General features: G+C 45.1%; 3 protein-coding genes across 3 annotated transcripts; 1 reads left to right on the forward strand and 2 right to left on the reverse strand.

Annotated features, from left to right (window-relative positions):
* Nucleotides 1-15: 15 nt before the first annotated feature.
* Nucleotides 16-6,540, reverse strand: LOC306779317 (complement C2). The gene is made up of 19 exons (XM_079271180.1): nt 6,399-6,540; nt 6,155-6,267; nt 5,406-5,553; nt 5,109-5,294; nt 4,469-4,642; nt 3,917-4,015; nt 3,658-3,800; nt 3,396-3,537; nt 3,077-3,211; nt 2,801-2,905; nt 2,444-2,581; nt 2,133-2,233; nt 1,950-2,058; nt 1,119-1,266; nt 912-985; nt 662-753; nt 422-554; nt 294-343; nt 16-210 (listed from the first exon to the last, which is right to left on the reverse strand). Exons 1-19 carry the CDS (start codon nt 6,448-6,450, stop codon nt 28-30), a joined length of 2,325 nt encoding a protein of 774 aa, XP_079127306.1. The 5' UTR covers nt 6,451-6,540; the 3' UTR covers nt 16-27.
* A 793-nt stretch (nt 6,541-7,333) lies between these two features.
* Nucleotides 7,334-13,545, forward strand: mfrp (membrane frizzled-related protein; the record flags this gene model as incomplete). Its single annotated transcript, XM_079271267.1, has 13 exons — nt 7,334-7,387; nt 8,549-8,657; nt 9,453-9,584; nt 9,782-9,952; nt 10,045-10,264; nt 10,965-11,095; nt 11,185-11,310; nt 11,394-11,470; nt 11,547-11,695; nt 12,096-12,226; nt 12,542-12,676; nt 12,906-13,033; nt 13,206-13,545. The coding sequence occupies 13 exons, from the start codon at nt 7,334-7,336 to the stop codon at nt 13,428-13,430; spliced, it is 1,788 nt and encodes a 595-aa protein (XP_079127393.1). The 3' UTR covers nt 13,431-13,545.
* Nucleotides 13,546-13,836: 291 nt separating this feature from the next.
* Nucleotides 13,837-16,997, reverse strand: nudt8 (nudix hydrolase 8; the record flags this gene model as incomplete). The annotated part of the gene is made up of 5 exons (XM_079271548.1): nt 13,837-14,649; nt 14,830-14,907; nt 15,150-15,282; nt 15,366-16,196; nt 16,927-16,997. The coding sequence occupies 5 exons, from the start codon at nt 16,995-16,997 to the stop codon at nt 14,464-14,466; spliced, it is 1,299 nt and encodes a 432-aa protein (XP_079127674.1). The 3' UTR covers nt 13,837-14,463.
* Nucleotides 16,998-17,083: the final 86 nt, after the last annotated feature.

A 17,083-nucleotide genomic window follows, 5' to 3' on the forward strand; every position in this document is an offset into this window, starting at 1 on the left:
TCCTACTCGAAGCACTTCTGGATGTTGTCAGTCGACATCGGGCAGGAACTGGATGTCCTTCCCCAGGTGCTGCTTCAGCCACGGCATTATCTTGAACAGGTCGATGTGAAAGTCCCGAGCGTCCGGAGGCGGCTTCCCGCTGCTGTACCGTCTCATAGCCGGGTCGAGCCGGTTGCACACGTTCGTCGTGCCCCAGCTCACGACTCCCACCTGGAGATGAAAGCGGGAGAAATGTCCACGTGATGCTGACCGAGTGTGTAATGGAACTTTAATAAGTGAGAAACCTCGCTGACCTGAAAGTAGCGATTTCTCTTTTGCAGAAACAGGGATCCACCAGAGTCACCTGTGCAAAAAGAGGTGACGTGTAACTAGTGTGAACCCCATGCTGGTCAAACTGATGCGGTAAATGCAGAGTCCAGACCTTTACAGGTGACGGCGTCCTGGTATCCTGAGGATCCCCCGGTACAGAGCAATCTTTCGGGGATGTACTCATCCAAAGTCACGGTGGTGGGCCGTTTGAGTGTTTGCCTCGCCTTCTCCACACAGCTCGGCCTCTGCAGACGGAAAATGACTCGCGCTTTCATAAGAACGACTTATTTCCTCCACGTTACCGAGCATGAAAGCAGCCCCACGGTCTGAAGAATCATCAACTGTCACTCACCTGACTGTCTGTGTGGATGTGTGTTTGTTTGCGTTCGGCGTTCTTATGGATGAAAAAGGCAGCGGCCTCCACGTGTGGTAGCAGCTCCTTCCCTGAATGCACACATTCATTGAACGATTTCAGCTTCTTTTTTTTTAGTATTGAGTTCTAGATATGAACACTTTGTTTACAGAGAGAATATGGAAGTAGTCCTTGCACACTCTTAATACTATAAATGCCTGTTTTCCTGTGAGGTGTAACGGTCACGTACTGTGCTGCTGACAGCTGGAGTTGACTCTCTTCATGGCTCGATCCGCTGGTACGGTACACGGCAAGCAGATGGGTCTGTTGTATGACACGGCGTACACACACTGACAATCAGGAGCATTTATGAAAGTTGCATAAGATTTATTCCTTTTCTAAGCTACAAAATGGTGTAAATATCCGTGGTGGCTCCATCTTTTCCTCACTATCTTACCTGGCTTTCCAGGAGAGCGGGATGCTCTTGTTCACCTGAACCAGAGCGACATCGTAGTCGTAGAACTCCGACACGTTCCTGTGCTCCAGAGCCCTGATGTTGTACTCTGGGTGAATGAACACCTTCTTGGAAACCACCGTGCCCTCACCTGGGAACCAAACAAGCTGCTTATCATAACGTAAAAAATGGTGCAAAGTCAGCAAGATGTTAACAGAACTGATCTAGAGCTGCTGTTATAGAGAAGCGAAGTGAAGTGAGTCGACACCTTTATGGTTTTAATCTAGACTTTGAGTCCGAAAAAGATAACTTGTGCTAGTAATGTGCTCTTGTGGTACTTCAATGTGATTGAAATGAAAACATTTGACACAATGCACACTAATTCAAACATTAGAAGAAACAAGAACTGCATGCAGGTATAATGGGCCCAAAATCATCAAATGATCACCAAGCTACTGACCCAAAATCAGCACTCATTTGCTGTTGTTGATGAATCTATTATCTTATGGATGATGATTCAAGATTAACTTTATTGTCATTCATAATATTAACAGGACAAGGGCACAGCTGGGCAAAATTACCGGTACATGAGTGTAATAAAAAAATGACAGAGAAGGTTATGCTTTTTCAATATTGGGGTACAGGTATTTCTAGTGATGCCAATGTCCAGAATTATACATTCAATGTTCATAATATTATTTAGCCCATGTGAGTTTAGGGTGGACACTTAAAGCCTGCTCCGGAGGAGCTTAAACGACTTGGGATCATTCTTAACTGTGACATCAGTAAAAGCCTCGCTGGCCATGTGTTCAGGTCAAGTTTTCCCGTACTGACCGTGAGTTATGTACAACTGCTGAGGGACGTCTGTGCTGACTCTGGCAAAGCAGTGAGCGGCCGTCAGCACCCAGTTCGGGCTCACAATGGATCCAACACACGGCGTACTCTACAAGGGAGGAAAGTGTTCAAAAAAGCAAAAGAATCCGATCTACAATGTCAAACGGATGGAAAGTGACTGACCTTTGAGAGCGTTTCCACTTTCACGTGCCAGGGTCTGGTGTAGGTCGCCTTAACCTCGTCCCGCTCCTGAGCTACCCCACACATCGTCACACTCTTATCGCCTGTATGAAACGGGAACATTTCAATGTTATACTTCAGTCACTTATAATGTTGGCTTTAACTTTAAATGAGCAACAATGAACGCTGAACAAAACCTTTCACATTGTTAGTGTTGAAAAATGTTGCCAAGTCTCTCAAAATGAAAATTTTCAGCTGACAAATTGCCAGCAGGAATCAGAACGCACACACACAATGAATAATGTCCGACTCACTGATGATGCTGTTGAACACCTCTCCCAGTATTTGGAAGTCTTTCACCACAAAGACGTGCTGCTCATCACGTTTCTTTGAGGCTAAGGAGTTCAGCTGATCTTTGTTCACTTGATCCCCGATACCAAATACATAGACATCTGAAAACACAGCAAGTAATTACTTACATGCTGTATACATGCATCGGCAACAGCGTCCATGCACATTACACACACTAAAAACAAACTTGTCTGATTTTATGATTACAATCAGTGAAAGTGTTTCTGAAGTCTCAGTCGAGTAGCTAAAATGTAAATGCTGTGCAAGTTGTATTCACATCAACATTCATCTTTTTTTCTTCTATTTTTGAGTCTTGATACCGAGCATAGTTTCATCTGTGTGGTCGCGGGATGTGTCGTGGTAGCCCAGCAGATTTCGGATCTGGTTCAGAGCAATCTGAGGCTTTTTGCCGGTGTTGGAGTAACCTGCAGAGAGAGCAAAGAGAGAGGATGAATGGCTACAATACGCTGAAGGATGAGGCTCTTCTTGTGTTCCCTTTGCCCCAAAAAAAAGAGGAATCATGTAAGTCACGAGCTGAAGATGCTCAACAGATGCTTTTTGTTTCACGGGCTTGTGAGATGTGTGAGCGTCTTTACCGTCTGTTTCTATGACGATGATGTTCTGAGTCTCATTGAAATGGTTCCTGGCGCGGTCTTGCTTAAAGTAGCCGATCAACGCAGTGACGCGGTGCAGCGCAGCGTACAGGTTGGTGCCCGTCTTCTGCCCGTGGCCTGCAGATGAACAGATGCAAAAGATTAAGCTCTACAAAAATAAATTGGTAAATAATTCAATCAAACCGTCAAACACATTGGTGCATCATGGTTGTAGCGTACGGTACGGATTCAGGCCTGCTTGAGAATATCACAAAATCGTGGTTGTTACAGGAATGAATGCTGTAAGTAAACTAAGTCCTACGATCGTTGTGAAAATCCTCCAGATCCCATATGATGTCGTCGATGCTACTACTTCTGTCCAAGTCTGTGATGTCTACGATGTCTATCGCCTCGCTGGCAAACGACAACACGTGGAACCTCAGCTGCACCTCGTAGCTGTCCAGCTAGAAGGAGAATGAAGGAGACACACAATGACACACACATCTAGTTCACCGATGTGATTCAATCTTTTTGTTGTTGTCTTTCACTCACTGTTGAGTCAAGTAAGCTCATTTGGCACAGACCTTTCTGATGAGAGCAATGGTGGCCTTCCTGGATAATTCAAAGTCCTGCTTTCTGATGCTTCCTGATGTGTCCAGCAAAATGTAAACATTCATACGACTGCCTTCATCCACGCGGAGGGTTCGGCCAAAGGACCTTGTTGCATCTTACACACACACACACGCGCACACACACAAATTGCAGTTGAATTCAGCGAGTTGCTCTTTAAGTTGACGTATTTGCACTTATAAACGTTGTGTTATTCGGCCCTTTCATACGCACCTTTCTTTTTGGAGTCTGGTGAGATTACGTCCATGACTCCTGCAAGTGACCCCGCCAGGGCTGCTGCCACAGAGCTGGGGGAGTCAAAGGTATTCGGGCCTGTAGTGAAGCGCAAACATATCTCACATGGACGTTTCATTGTAACTGCTTTGATGCCCAATTGCTGTCGTTTTTGTTTGTTTCTTTTGTCTTAAAAATGAAATCTTTTGTTGTTTTTAAGGCACAGTGTGTAGGAGTTGGCGGCATCTAGTGGTGCAGTTGTAGATTGCAATCAACTGCAAAACCAACGCCGTTGGCCTCACTCAGAGGCCGTCCTTACCACAATAACACAACTTTAGGAGCAACTGAAGTCAGAAGACTACGGTGGCCTTCCGGCGAAAGCCCCTCTCTAGATACAGCCAGTGGTTGATTTTTCCATTCTGGGCCAATGTCTGGACACAACGATTCTTAGTTCAAACACGAGTCCACAAAATCCCACACACTGGACGTTCAAAAGAAGAATACCGAACTAAAAAACTGCGTTTACGCTTATATTGCATAAAAACTCTGCACCTTGGCACCGCGGCGTCGAACCGCCCCACTCCCTGTTCTCCAGGCAAACCCTTTCAGCCGACCCAAGTAGATCCAGACCAGTCTGACACCGGTAGACCACCTTCTCCCCTGTTTGGAACCGGCCTGCTGACCTCTGGGCCCCTGGTGGGATCCCCGGGTCACGACAGTCGTCAGCTGCAGAGAGACAAAATATACAATGATTTGTTTCGGTCATAACAATTCTTAAAAAATGATACAAGTGTTTGAATAGAAATGACTACGATACTTTATTTCCAAAAGATGATCATGTAGTACTTTGAAATGATGCACAAAGGCATTTTAAAACGCCAGAAACACTGAATTGTTACGTTAAGAAGGGTAAATGCAAAACTTGCTCCGTGATTTTGTGTCACAGTAATCAACAGTTAATAACAGTTTGCAGGCCTCATTGATATGTATTCAACAAAAGCAGCTTTAAAATGTAAACCTCAGAAAGTAGGAGCTTAGTCAGTGCATGCTCACTGTACCACAGGCTCTGATACACCTGATGAACTGGGCTCAGGGCCTCATGTAAGTGCATATTCTCAATTATTCTCAACTAGGGGAAAATATAGCCGTGTATTGTACGTCATTTAATCATGAGGGTTTGTAAAGTCCTCACCATGGTTGTCACAGACGGGAGTGGTTCCTGTCCAGTCCCCAGAGTGGGTGCAGTTCCTCTGGGCTGACCCGTACAGGGTGAAGCCGTCCTGGCAGGAGAAGCTCTGCGTCGACCCGACGCGGGACCACTGGTCTCGGGGCCAGAAGTCGCCGTGATCCAACTGGAGCTGAGCCGGACACAACACGTCTGGAGAGAGGCGGACGGACAGAAAAGAGGATGGGGGAGATGATGACGCAGGAGAGAAGAGAAGGATGTGCTTTGAGAGACAACTCCCCGAATCATCATCCAAACCACTACCTTTGCATGTGGCCCGGGACACCTGTCTGCCACCGGTTGATCTCATGAGCGACCACTCCCCGTCAGCGCTGCAGAGCCGGTAGCTTACCGGGAAAGGGTATCGCCCCACACCGCAGTGATAGGTCAGCACACTGCCCTCCAGTCCTCCCTGTGGAGGAAACACGTGGTCACTTCTGGAGCTAAATCAAGTAACATGAAGCGTTCCAGTAAATAAGTGCTACATGTGTTTCACTTTCCAGAACCTCGAGTTCCTTTTTATCAGAAAATGAACTTCCTAATTCAGTGATGTGCCTGACTTTTACTTGCTTGAATAATACTGAAATACATTTATTTCATGGTTTTGTCATTGTTTCTGACATATTGTTATGATCTATTTTCACCATTTTCCATTTTGCCTATTTTCTGCCCCTGAATAACAGCCTGTAACCTCTCTTTTTGAAATATTTGACATTACATCACAGAAATCATAATACATAAAACTGCATCAGGGCAATAAAGGAGCAATCCTTCACTTTGCTGATCTGACTCTCATCGTGACTGAAGTACTGATTATTTTCACTGGAGATTTCTCTATCATTCGATTATTGTTGAGCAAAAAAGGAAATTAAAAAGTTTTGTCTCACCAACCAACCAGAAAGAAATCCTGCTTTATATTCAAACTAGAATGAGAAAAGATTCTCATTTTTAAGAAGCTGCAACCAAAAAGTGATTGATCAGCTAATCATGTCAGCTCAGTGTACTATCTTTACCTGTGAGTAGGCGACATGTCCGCCTTTGATGCTCTCTGTGGTTGAGCAGTTCAGAGGCGGCGGCGGATCCTCGCTCGTCTCATCTTCATACTCTTCGTAATCCTGCAGGGACACTGGAGCACAAACGGTAAGAAGTGTCGGAGACAAACATGCGTCAACACGGCCGTACGGTTTGGATCCACATCCATTGAACAAAATACTGATGTAAATGCAGGAGCAAGCAACCCAAAGGTGAAATGCTCACCCTCCTGGCCAGAGGTGAAGAGCAGGATCCATAGAATGAGCCTGGCATACATGACCAGACTCTGTATCGGTGGTAGTTGAGTCTCTGAATGACAACAACCTCAGCGTTAGCGTCCGTATCGACCTGCAGTCAGATGCTTTATTTGACGACTGATTACCCATTAACACAGCAGCAGCAAACAGGGAGGGGAGATTGAGCAATTTGGGACAGAACACGGATTTGAGCTCTCACTTTCATTATTGGTTGCACTAGTTTTTTTTCTGTTTCTCTGTCTTTGGTGACATTTCTTACATTACTTCGTCATTTAAAAGCCTCATAAAAGCTGCTATTAAGACACTCAACTGCAACACCATGAGCCAGCTTTGGGCAAATAATGGAATTTAAAATCTCAATCTCTTCAGCACGTCTCGCTATAGTTCACTATTCACTCAAACACGAGCATGCGAGCGTGCATGTGAATAAAACGGCTTAAAAAATGATTATAGGGATTATCGAGATTTAACAGGGACCCCCATGCCCACCTCCATCCTCCCCCCCCTTCTCCCCTCCTCCTCCTCCTCCTCCTCCTCCTCCTCCTCCTCCTCCGAGGGGCTCAGTCCTCTCAGCTGACTCGGCTTTGTTCAACACATTGAAGGAGTTTCTGAAACTCTTTTGTAACCACTTGCACACCATACGAAAACAAGAGAAATGCAGGTCGGTGCTGCTAAAACAGACAAAAAGGGCCAAAGAATAGCTGCAAGCATGGATGTTGTTTTTTAAGCCAGAGTTTGAAAATGTAATTATATTTGTTATTTTGATCTGGATTACGTTGATGGATGTCCAACAAAGAGTTCCTTTATGATGGAGGAGTTAAGGCCGTAAACTCGCTGCACCTCAGTGGAACCGCAGGAGCAAAAAGTCAACAATGTTGAGGTAACAGTGACAGCGGACTAAAGATGTCTGACCTCAGCCAGGTTGCAGTTTACTCCGACTCTTCAGATATCTATAAGGTGAGTGAGGAGGATGAGATGGATCATGGTGGTTGATGAAGGTGATGTGATGTGGGAAAGGCCACGGAGACAATGAGACGTTTAGCAGATTGTATCCTGTTTAGTCCATTATGATCATCTTACAAACTTACTTTCTTTAGAACAGCTGGATTTATTGAGAATTTATTTTTCTTCCACAAAAATATTATAATTAATTCAACCTAATTTCAAGCCTTATGGTCCTGAAACCCTGCTATGCCAGTTCTTTTTTGTCTTTTTATCCTGCTTCTTAGTTGTGTGATTGGACCAGATGGTATTTTCTTTACCAGAAACATACACGTGTCTCTCATTTGAGCATTAAATGTGTAAATATAACAGTAAATATTGGGTAAATATTTAAAGCGGGGCTTTGTCAGCGGCCTCGAGCAGCAATTACACGATGATAGCGCGTTGGATTTCACTACATTTCCCAAAATGCTCTTCAGTAAGTTGCTTTAAAGCGGCTTTAAACAATATTGGTATAAAATCAAACGACAATGTGAAAGATGTCACTCGCATGGGGATGAGAATGAGAATTATTTCCTGAATCTGCAGCTCGCCTCTTCTTCAGGAAGTATTCTGAGTTTCAGCTCATTGGCCCAGAACCTGTTAGCAGCTAAAGATATCGGAGCATTTAGCAGCTAAAGAGCCGGATATTTGCCTCAGGAGTCGGTTGAGACCAAAAACAGAGCTAAAAGAGATTGAATGTTGGACTTATATTTGCCAGGCGAGTTCGCTTCATCTGACAAATAAACTCACTAAATGTAAATAAATATTCTTACACCTCAACAGACAAATACAACTGTACACCTTCTGAATTCAAGTTTCTTAGACAACCAAATATAAGTCACCGAAAACGTCTTCAGTCTTTTACACTGTTCCAATAAGCAGCTCCGGTTTGGTCGAAGTTAAATTTTATTCACTGAGAAAGATGTGAAAATGTGCCGCTTGGCTCGTTAGCAAATCTCACTCTCACGGGGTTGTTGGCGACGACGGTGTCCAATAAAAATGAAATTAATTATGAAATGAATCCACTGAAAAAGTAAGAATATGTTTACTATTCAATCGTCTACAACTTTATTACGTTGTTTTTTTTAATTGATATCGTTTCATTTCCACCACTTTGTACTTTTCTTTCTGCAGAATGTGTTCTGTAACCCTGCCTTTGAGCTGGAGGGGGAGCGAGAGGAGAGAGTGGAGGGATTCAGGACGTCCTCCTCCACCCCTGAACCAATCAAACCGCCGGCAGCTGGTGAGTCAGCCAATCAGCTTGCAGCTTTCTGTGACTAAATTTGAACTGTATTAGACTGTGTATATGCACTGGATTAGCAATTGGATTGCATCGTCACTCTGATTATCCTAAAGAATATAGTTAAGAAGTGTGTGTTAAACAAGCATTAACGGAGTAATCCACCACTTTTACATGGAAAAGATAAATTCACTGGTCATGGTTAATCCCATTTAGCTTGTGTTAACAGTTGAACAATATCTCCTGTGGCTCTGGAGGAGCCTCAATGATGTCACAGTGATGTCATCACCAGGGTTATGACAGACTAAATGCATTAAAGTGAACCTGTATTAAAACGTGGAGGTGTAGAGTTTGAAAGACATGTGTGTTGGGCAGGCAGGGAGAGTCTGTCAACTACCAAGTTGCATGATGGGAAATGTTGATTCCTTTGGTTTTGGTGTATGATCCATACTAGGAACTAAAAGTATCTTAAGCTGCTTTAGGTTTGATCACTCTTGTTTTCTCTCTCATAAGTTTGACAAGTTCATGGTAGGTAATGAAACATCACCCTTTAACTTGAAAATACATATGAGGAAGTTAACATTTCAAAAAAACATGATCAAATCAAATTACACAATGTCCGCAGGATTTTGTGGTTGCAAAATCCAAGAGTCGACAGTCTTAAACGAACGGGGAATAACACGCAATAAATATATAAATGAAACAGAAAGTTTGAATCTTGAAATGAACTTTGGGAGCAATGAAAATCTCCTCTGTCATGTCACAAACCCACATGTTTAATGTGTTATTCAGGTCTAGGCCGGGGCCTGTTTGGGGTGTGTGTGGTGCGTCTGCGGGGCCCGGGTTGTGGCTGCGGGGCCGTGGTGGTCTGTGTCGCGGCCCTGCTCCTGGTAACAGCCCTCGGACTGGCGCTGGCTCTCATCCTCGCACGTGAGTCTCTGCTGCAGCTCAGCATCCCTCATCATCACAACGAACAAGAGATAGAAACTGGTTGAAAGGGCTTTCAGGGATTTTTATAAACTCGGATTATAGCTGGTTCAATATGTGCTTTTCATGCAAACTGAAAAAAAACAAAGTATCCTGATTGAACCAATACCGCAACCACAGTCTCCCTGTCATGTTTCCAGAGATGAAGAGCCAGGCAGCGGAGGATCCGTTGCTGTCCACCGGATCTCCAGACCGGCTGAATACAGCAGATGGAGCGTCCCAAACTTTACCCACAATCTCTGCCAACAGGAGTCAACTGCCAACTGGTACATCTGCACCACAGCCCGCGAAGATCCCAACACCTGAAACACGTCAGTGATTCAAGCTAAATGGCCATTTATATTGTACTCGTGAAAACATTGTGATATCTTTCTTGGAGCTGGTGTCCCTCTGTGTCTCTCAGGTTGTGGAGGGGTGTTGACCGACTCAGAGGGCAGTTTCAGTTCTCCAAACCACCCCGGCTCTTATCCCCCCAACTTGCTGTGCGTGTGGGTGATCCGAGTCGCACCCCCCTACCAGGTTCAGATCCACGTTACCTCTCTGACCGTCGAGGGGCCGTCTCCCTGTCTGTTTGACTGGCTCGAGGTGCAGCAGCAGATAGAACAGAGCTCCGTGGTCACCAGGTAGTTCAGAAGCCCAAATATCTCCACCTATCAAATACTTTCAGGGCCTTTGTCACTTTTCCTCTCCAGACACAGCTGCGTAGTTTCTCCTCAGATGTTATTTTGATACAACACTGCCTAATGCTCTCCTTTAGAGGCTCATGCTTCTGTTGTAAGAAGACCTTGAACTTTGCACTTGCACTAAATGTCACTCCGCAGAGGAATAACAAAAACAATCTCATCGTGTTGGTATTGATGTGTGTATTGATGTGTGTTCTGGCAAATACACACTTGAGTGTATGAAAATGGCAGACACACCTGAAATTTAAAACTCAAATGAACCTATATGCTTGTCTCATTTATGCGACACTAAACTTTTCAAACGTTTCTATGCATTGTTCTCCCTAAAGAAGCATTTAACGGTTCATGACGTTACCACAACTGGTTGGTAGGTGTCACTCAAGCTCTGTGCATAACAGGAGAGGGCTTCTCGGTACCGAACGGCTTCTTGGAAAGATTTCAACACAAGAGGAAACTTTTTGCCTTGTTGCATTCTTGGAAAGTGTCGTCATGAACGATTTCATGAAATTCTAATAATGTCACATGACTGGCTCGCTAATCCTTTTCAGAATTTGCGGTGCAAAGTTCAGACTCCACTGGCAACTCCAAAGCTGTAATATGGAGAGAGAGAGAAAACAAACAGTCGATCTCTCTCCTGCAGGTTCTGCGGAAACGTTGCACCACCGACAGTCAACACAAACAGCGGCTCGGTGTGGGTGACCTTTCGATCTGATGGCAGCATCGCAGGCAGCGGCTTCACCGCTCAATACAGGGCCACGCTGCCTGGACACAGTCAGTAGTGTGTGCGTCTGCAAAATGCATGCCACTGGTGTCCATTACCATTGAAGTGCATGCGTCTGCTGCTGTGCGTGTTTCCTCAGAGAGCTGCTCCAGAGAGGAGTTCATGTGTGACAGTGGTCGCTGTCTGCTGCCCGTGTCCGTGTGTGACGGTCATCCAAACTGCCACGACCAGGCGGACGAGGCCAACTGCAGTCATAAACACAAAGGTGAGAGTCTGTAAAAAAAAAAAAAAAAGTAAAGAAAACAACAACACAAGAGTTAACTCATGGGCCTTTTTCATTTCCAACAGACTGTGGTGGGCAGAAGACGGGGCCGTTTGGCTACATATCAAGTCCAAACCACCCCAGGCCTTACCCTCACCAGCAGGTACATTCTTCCCTCCAAACTGCCCATCACAGGGCCGTGTTCTTCACTGATCTGGCGTTCTTCTGCTTCCCATCAGTCGTGCATATGGTACATATCTGTCGAGGAGGGTCACGTCATTACGCTGAGCTTCAAGAACTTCAGCCTGGAGACTCAGGACGTGTGTGAGTTTGACTACGTGGAGGTGCACGACAGCGCCGACACTGGAGCTGGAAGAGTTCTGGGAAGGTGAGAAGCTGGACAGTAACTGCAGCTTCGGTTATCTCTTCCTTGCTGTTTAAAGTGGCGATCCTTAACATTACAGACCTGGTTGATTTAGAATTTCTATCTGAGCGAAAACGAAGGAATTGTGCCTTTTTTTCTGGGGAATGTCGCCACCGACACCCAGTTCATAGTACTGTAAATATATAAATATTGTAACACTGTCATCAGTGGACCATAGGCCCAATCACTACTGTCTTACCTCCTTCAGTGATGGATTGAACTGAACTTAACAGACATTTATTTCAATGAAAATACTCAAGATTGCCACGTACACATGTAAACGCAGGTACATTTATGTCACCCGTTATATATATTGCCACAGAGCGTTCTGAAGCAGCTTTTCTTTCCTCTACCTCTGTCTCAGGTTTTGTGGTACCACCTTCCCTCCAGACCTGACCTCCTCCAGCCCCCACATGACTGTGGTGTTTGTGGCCGATGAGGGAGTGGCCGACAGCGGCTTCAACGCAACATACCAGGCAGTGTCTGTCCTGGGCAGTGAGTTCTTGATGAAAAACAAATCTAATTCGTATTCACAGTAACCAAACAGCTGTGTGATGTTTTTTTCTTTTCATATTTTCTCCTTTGTTTTACTTCCTGTCTCCTTTGTTTCTCTCCTTACCACTTCCTTCACATCTTACCTCTTTTAGACCACCTCTTCTCTCCTTAGCTTCTTCTTATTATATGACCTACTTTCAGTCTTCCAAAAACTGGAGCTTTGTTAAACTCCTTCAAAAGGGAGAAGGAAATCCTTTCCTATTGCAGTATTTCCTTTCGATAACCCTCCAGTGTTTGTTTCTGTCTGGATTTAAGGGACATGTGGTCCCAGCCAGTTTGCCTGCAGCACAGGGGAGTGTCTTCAGCAGCAGTGGCTGTGTGATGGATGGAACGACTGCCCCGACGGAGCAGATGAGCAGGGCTGTGGCAACTCCACCTACCCTCCCTTCAGTGAGTCCCTGTTACATCTGACCCCGATCACAGTCACAGATACAGCAGTGTTCGTTCCCAGAGGTTTGCTGCTGAAATCCCGCATAGGACAAAAACAAAATACCCTTTCAGAATAAAAGTTTGCAATTACATCATAACTTCCTTTGTCTATTAGAGGGAGAATGACAAATATTGGACTACATAAATGTAAAATAGGAAAAGGAAAGATTTGGTTTCTCTATGCCCTCAGCTTCATCGTGTGAGGTCATAGAGGTGCAGATGTGTCAAGGCCTCAGCTACAACCTCACCTCATTCCCAAACATCTGGCTGTCCATTGTTGACCAGAGAGAAGCTGCCACGCTCCTGCGACAGTACCGGGTAGAAGCTACCTTCATAACGAACCAACTTCTTGTTGCTGCTGCATAATCTTCAAAACATCGAGTCCCTTGGTGGCACAAAAACACACCGACGGCTTTAACTTCTTAAAACAACCATACAGCTGTTTCAAGTCTGACGTTCAAGCTCCTCTTTTCTCCGTTTTCTCGTCCAGGTGCTGATGGAGCTGGCGTGCTTCGAGCCCTTGCGGAGGCTGGTGTGTGGGATGTTTCTGCCCCAGTGCAGCCCTCAGGGTGGCGTCCTCCAGCCCTGCCGCTCAGTCTGCTCCTCTGCCGAGCAGCAATGCAGCCAGGCCCTGGACGTCTTCTCCTTCAGCTGGCCCTTCAACTGCCACCTCCTGCCGGACTCACAGGACCCCGTGGAGTGCTCGCTGCCTTGATGTTTATGGGTGTTTTTGTCAGTTAGAGATGATCGTCTCCACCCCAACATTTCACTTCAGACTGGCAGCAGTTTGAGGACCGAAAGGTCGGCATTTTACAGAACTGAATACCAATTTTCTGGACTCAGCAGGTCCTCAGCATCATCATTCATCACCTCATTAAAGACTGCTGCCTGTAAAGCTTGTGGATGCAGACAATTGTTGCACGGTAGCTATTTTAAGAGAACATACATAAATAAAAATAACTGATGTTTTCTGTGTGATTCAGAAACCAACTGAGCAAAAAGAAAGTTCTCAAACTCCCCCTTCATTAGAAACCTATTGTCTTTTTGCATTATTTATTGCCTTGATGTCAATCACATAGAAACAGATCTCACCTTTTTAGAATGAATACAGGGAGAATACCTTCAAAACAACCTTTATTGCATTGTTCACCAACACACACGATGCTCTTCTATCCTTTCAGTGTTTTTAAACAGTCAAGATTTGATCCAGTGTGAGATAAAAACAGACGTGAATTGAAATCACACTGGAAACTATGATCTCTGCACAAAATAAAAATGTAGTAAAAACAAGCCTCAGGGGGAAACTCATTGATTTAGCTGGTTAATATTCTTTATTTTGGTAGCTTCTGGTAAAGAAGATTTCAAGCTTCATTTGAAAATTAAAGTAGCTCATAATACAGAGAAATACCGAGAAATGTTCAGGTAAGAATCAGTCAGGTATAATTAAAGTATTGGCACTGCTTTTTGATGTTGTTACGTCATATCAACTACTCACAGCCGGCCACCACTTTTATGATCCAGTCGGTAGACATTCTTATACACCAGAGGCTCAGAAAGTGCACAAGTGGAAAAAAATATATATCTCTTCTCCTGACTGGGAAGAAATTTTGCTTCATAAAAGAAAAATATTTCACATTCACACTGATTCCTGGATTGATTTTGCTACACAAACCTTGACTGCACATATGCCTAGATCAAGTCCTAGAGTCACATGAGGGGTCTAAGTGTGCTATAAACTGTAAAAGCTGCTAATGAGGGACAATGAGCTTCAGGGTGTGGTTCAGGGCGGTGGCTGTCAGACCCCACACTCGATGCTTCCCGTTTCGAAACACCGGTACAGTGTATCCGTACTTGTCGCCGGAGCGGAAGTGTGTGTAGCCGCGGTTGTGAGGGTTGCACAGGTGGGATAAGGACAAAGTGAAAATCTCCTCGACCTGGAACAGAAACAGGCAAAATAAGCAGAGTTTAAACACTTGGGATTTACATTGAAACTCACCAAAAGAGAGGTGTGATTGTTTTTTAAGTTATTCGTTTACTTGTCTATTCACTTGTTCATTACTTGTCATTTACACATGTGGAAACCCGCCCCTCTCTAGCCGATATAAAAGCTTTACCTCCACAGGGTTTGGTTCGAAGGACAACTCCTCCATGGGGCCGAGGTTAGCGAGTACAGGAGCAATCATCATGCCCGACTGATGAGAGAGACGAAAGACACAAGCAGCGTCAGAATCAGCCAAAGTACTCAAAATTATAACGTTTTGAATTAATGATTAGACAAAACCATGAACAGTTTGTTAAAAAAAAAAAAAAAAAAGCGAATAAAATAAACCAACACTGTTTTATTTACCCGCCTTACATTCATAAAATGGTAATCGTCCTATCTTGACAATCAATGGTGTAGTTTGACTCTTAAATGCATGACGCTTGTACTCACCATGTCTCTGAGAGGCTTCAAGATGCCCCAGACCTGCTCTGTCGCCACACAAACACCCAGCTCCTCCCTGGCTTCCCTCAACGCCGTGGCCACCACATCGCTATCTGACGGATCACTCTTTCCTCCTGCAAAACTACAAATGACAGGAAATGAGGACAGAGACGCCACTATACTGGAGCATTTTAAAACAGTGTAGTTTCTCGCCTGCCCCTTTACCTGACATCTCCCTTGTGGCGGCCCTTCAAAGTGCTGGAGCGCAGAGTGAAAAGAACCGCCGGCTCCCCCTGATTAGAGCACAGAGAGACCAGGACTGACGCCCATCTCCCCTGGCTCTTTCCCTGGCTCTCAGTTGCCCCCTTTTTCCCGGCCTCGTACAGCTTCAAGTTGGGCCCCAGGCTCTGTCGACACCGGTTTTCATTCTGCAGGGAAAGACATTCCCTCCAGCCGTCGGCCTCGTGTGCGGCGGCCTGATGAACTGCTCTGTATTTTTGACAAGAGAGGCTGGAGGGTTGTCGTCTACTGAGAAAGTGGTTAAAAATCCATGGCGCACGTGTCGACGAGCTGAAAGGTCTAACAGAGTGCTGTCTGCAATACGAACGGCTTTGGAGAAGGTTGCACCGAGTCTTACAGGTGGAACCGTGTGAAGGTTGGCAAATGTCCCACGGCCTTCTCCAGGGCTGAAGGCAAGTTGTGTTGATTAAACGGTAACTTCTCACAGCTTTGGGGTTTGCTGAGGCAGGAACCTGAGGGAGGTGTTGATAGCTGGACAAAGTGGCTTTGGATGAGAGGTTTTGAGACAAAGCCTCTCTCTGCTTCGGATTGTCACATTTCGAGTTAAATAAAGACAGCTGTGTTACACAAGGTCCAGTCTCTGATGTCCTCTCCTTACTTCCAGGGAGCTTGTCATATCTCCTCCTCTTCCCATCCCTTGCACCCTGCCATCCAGCAGCAGCGTGCTCAGAGAAACCAGAGAGGTGGCACTCTCTCAATAGCAGCAATGGCCTGAGGGGACAAGACCAAATCAGGACCTGGGGGCCCCTAAACATCCTGGAAAAAGAAATAAAAACACAAAGACAGTATTAAATGCATCAGCCAATGAAGCTCATTTTGTTCAATAGCGAATTACACAAGCAAGTGATTTGTGTATTAAATGTGGGGCCATCTCACAGCTCAGGTGAAGCATACATGCGACATGGCTACACCGGCAGAGAAGTGATGCTTAAGTTACGTATGAGTGAAAGTGTTAGCGTGAGCTGCTGAGGTTTACCCAAATTGAATGGTTAATAGTAGCCTAACCATCAGCCCAAATATTATTTCATCTTGTATCCAAACCTCCAAAGTGCAGCTGGTAGCTCGTCCTTAAATTAGCTATAGCCGCTTTCAAACCTTCGCTAACTAACGTTACGTTAACTAACTTAACGTTAGCTACATCCGCTAGTTAGCGAGCTTAGCTGAGTTTTGACAGTTACGTTAATATTTTCACAAAATAAACACGTACGTTAAAGAGTCCAGGTCTCCTGGGTTCTCCACTCCCAACTTAAACCATCAAAAGTTGGTTTGGTAGTCGTAAATATGGCTCTAAAAGCAGATGTCGAAGCTAACTAGCTTGCTACAACCTGAGCATACAACTAGCAAATGTCAATGTATCCCAAAGTTAAACTTTAACGTTAAATGTGGTCAATGGGGAAGGATCCGACTTGTCCGAAGCGAAGTCAGAATACACGCCAGTGACCCGTAGTGGTAATTCAAATGTTATTTGATAGCAGAAAACACTCACCTTGAAAGTTGAACAACCGGCAGTTGTCCACTCGCCCGGCTAGCCGGCTGCCACAGGTCAATATGGCGCATGCGCGTCAGTGCTGCCCTCACTGCGACGACGGGGGAAAACTATTTTTACAACTCTTCAGCTTGTGATGCAATACTTGACTGATGAC

The sequence above is a fragment of the Melanostigma gelatinosum genome, assembly GCF_949748355.1.
Source record: "Melanostigma gelatinosum genome assembly, chromosome: 7".
Lineage (NCBI taxonomy): Eukaryota > Metazoa > Chordata > Actinopteri > Perciformes > Zoarcidae > Melanostigma > Melanostigma gelatinosum.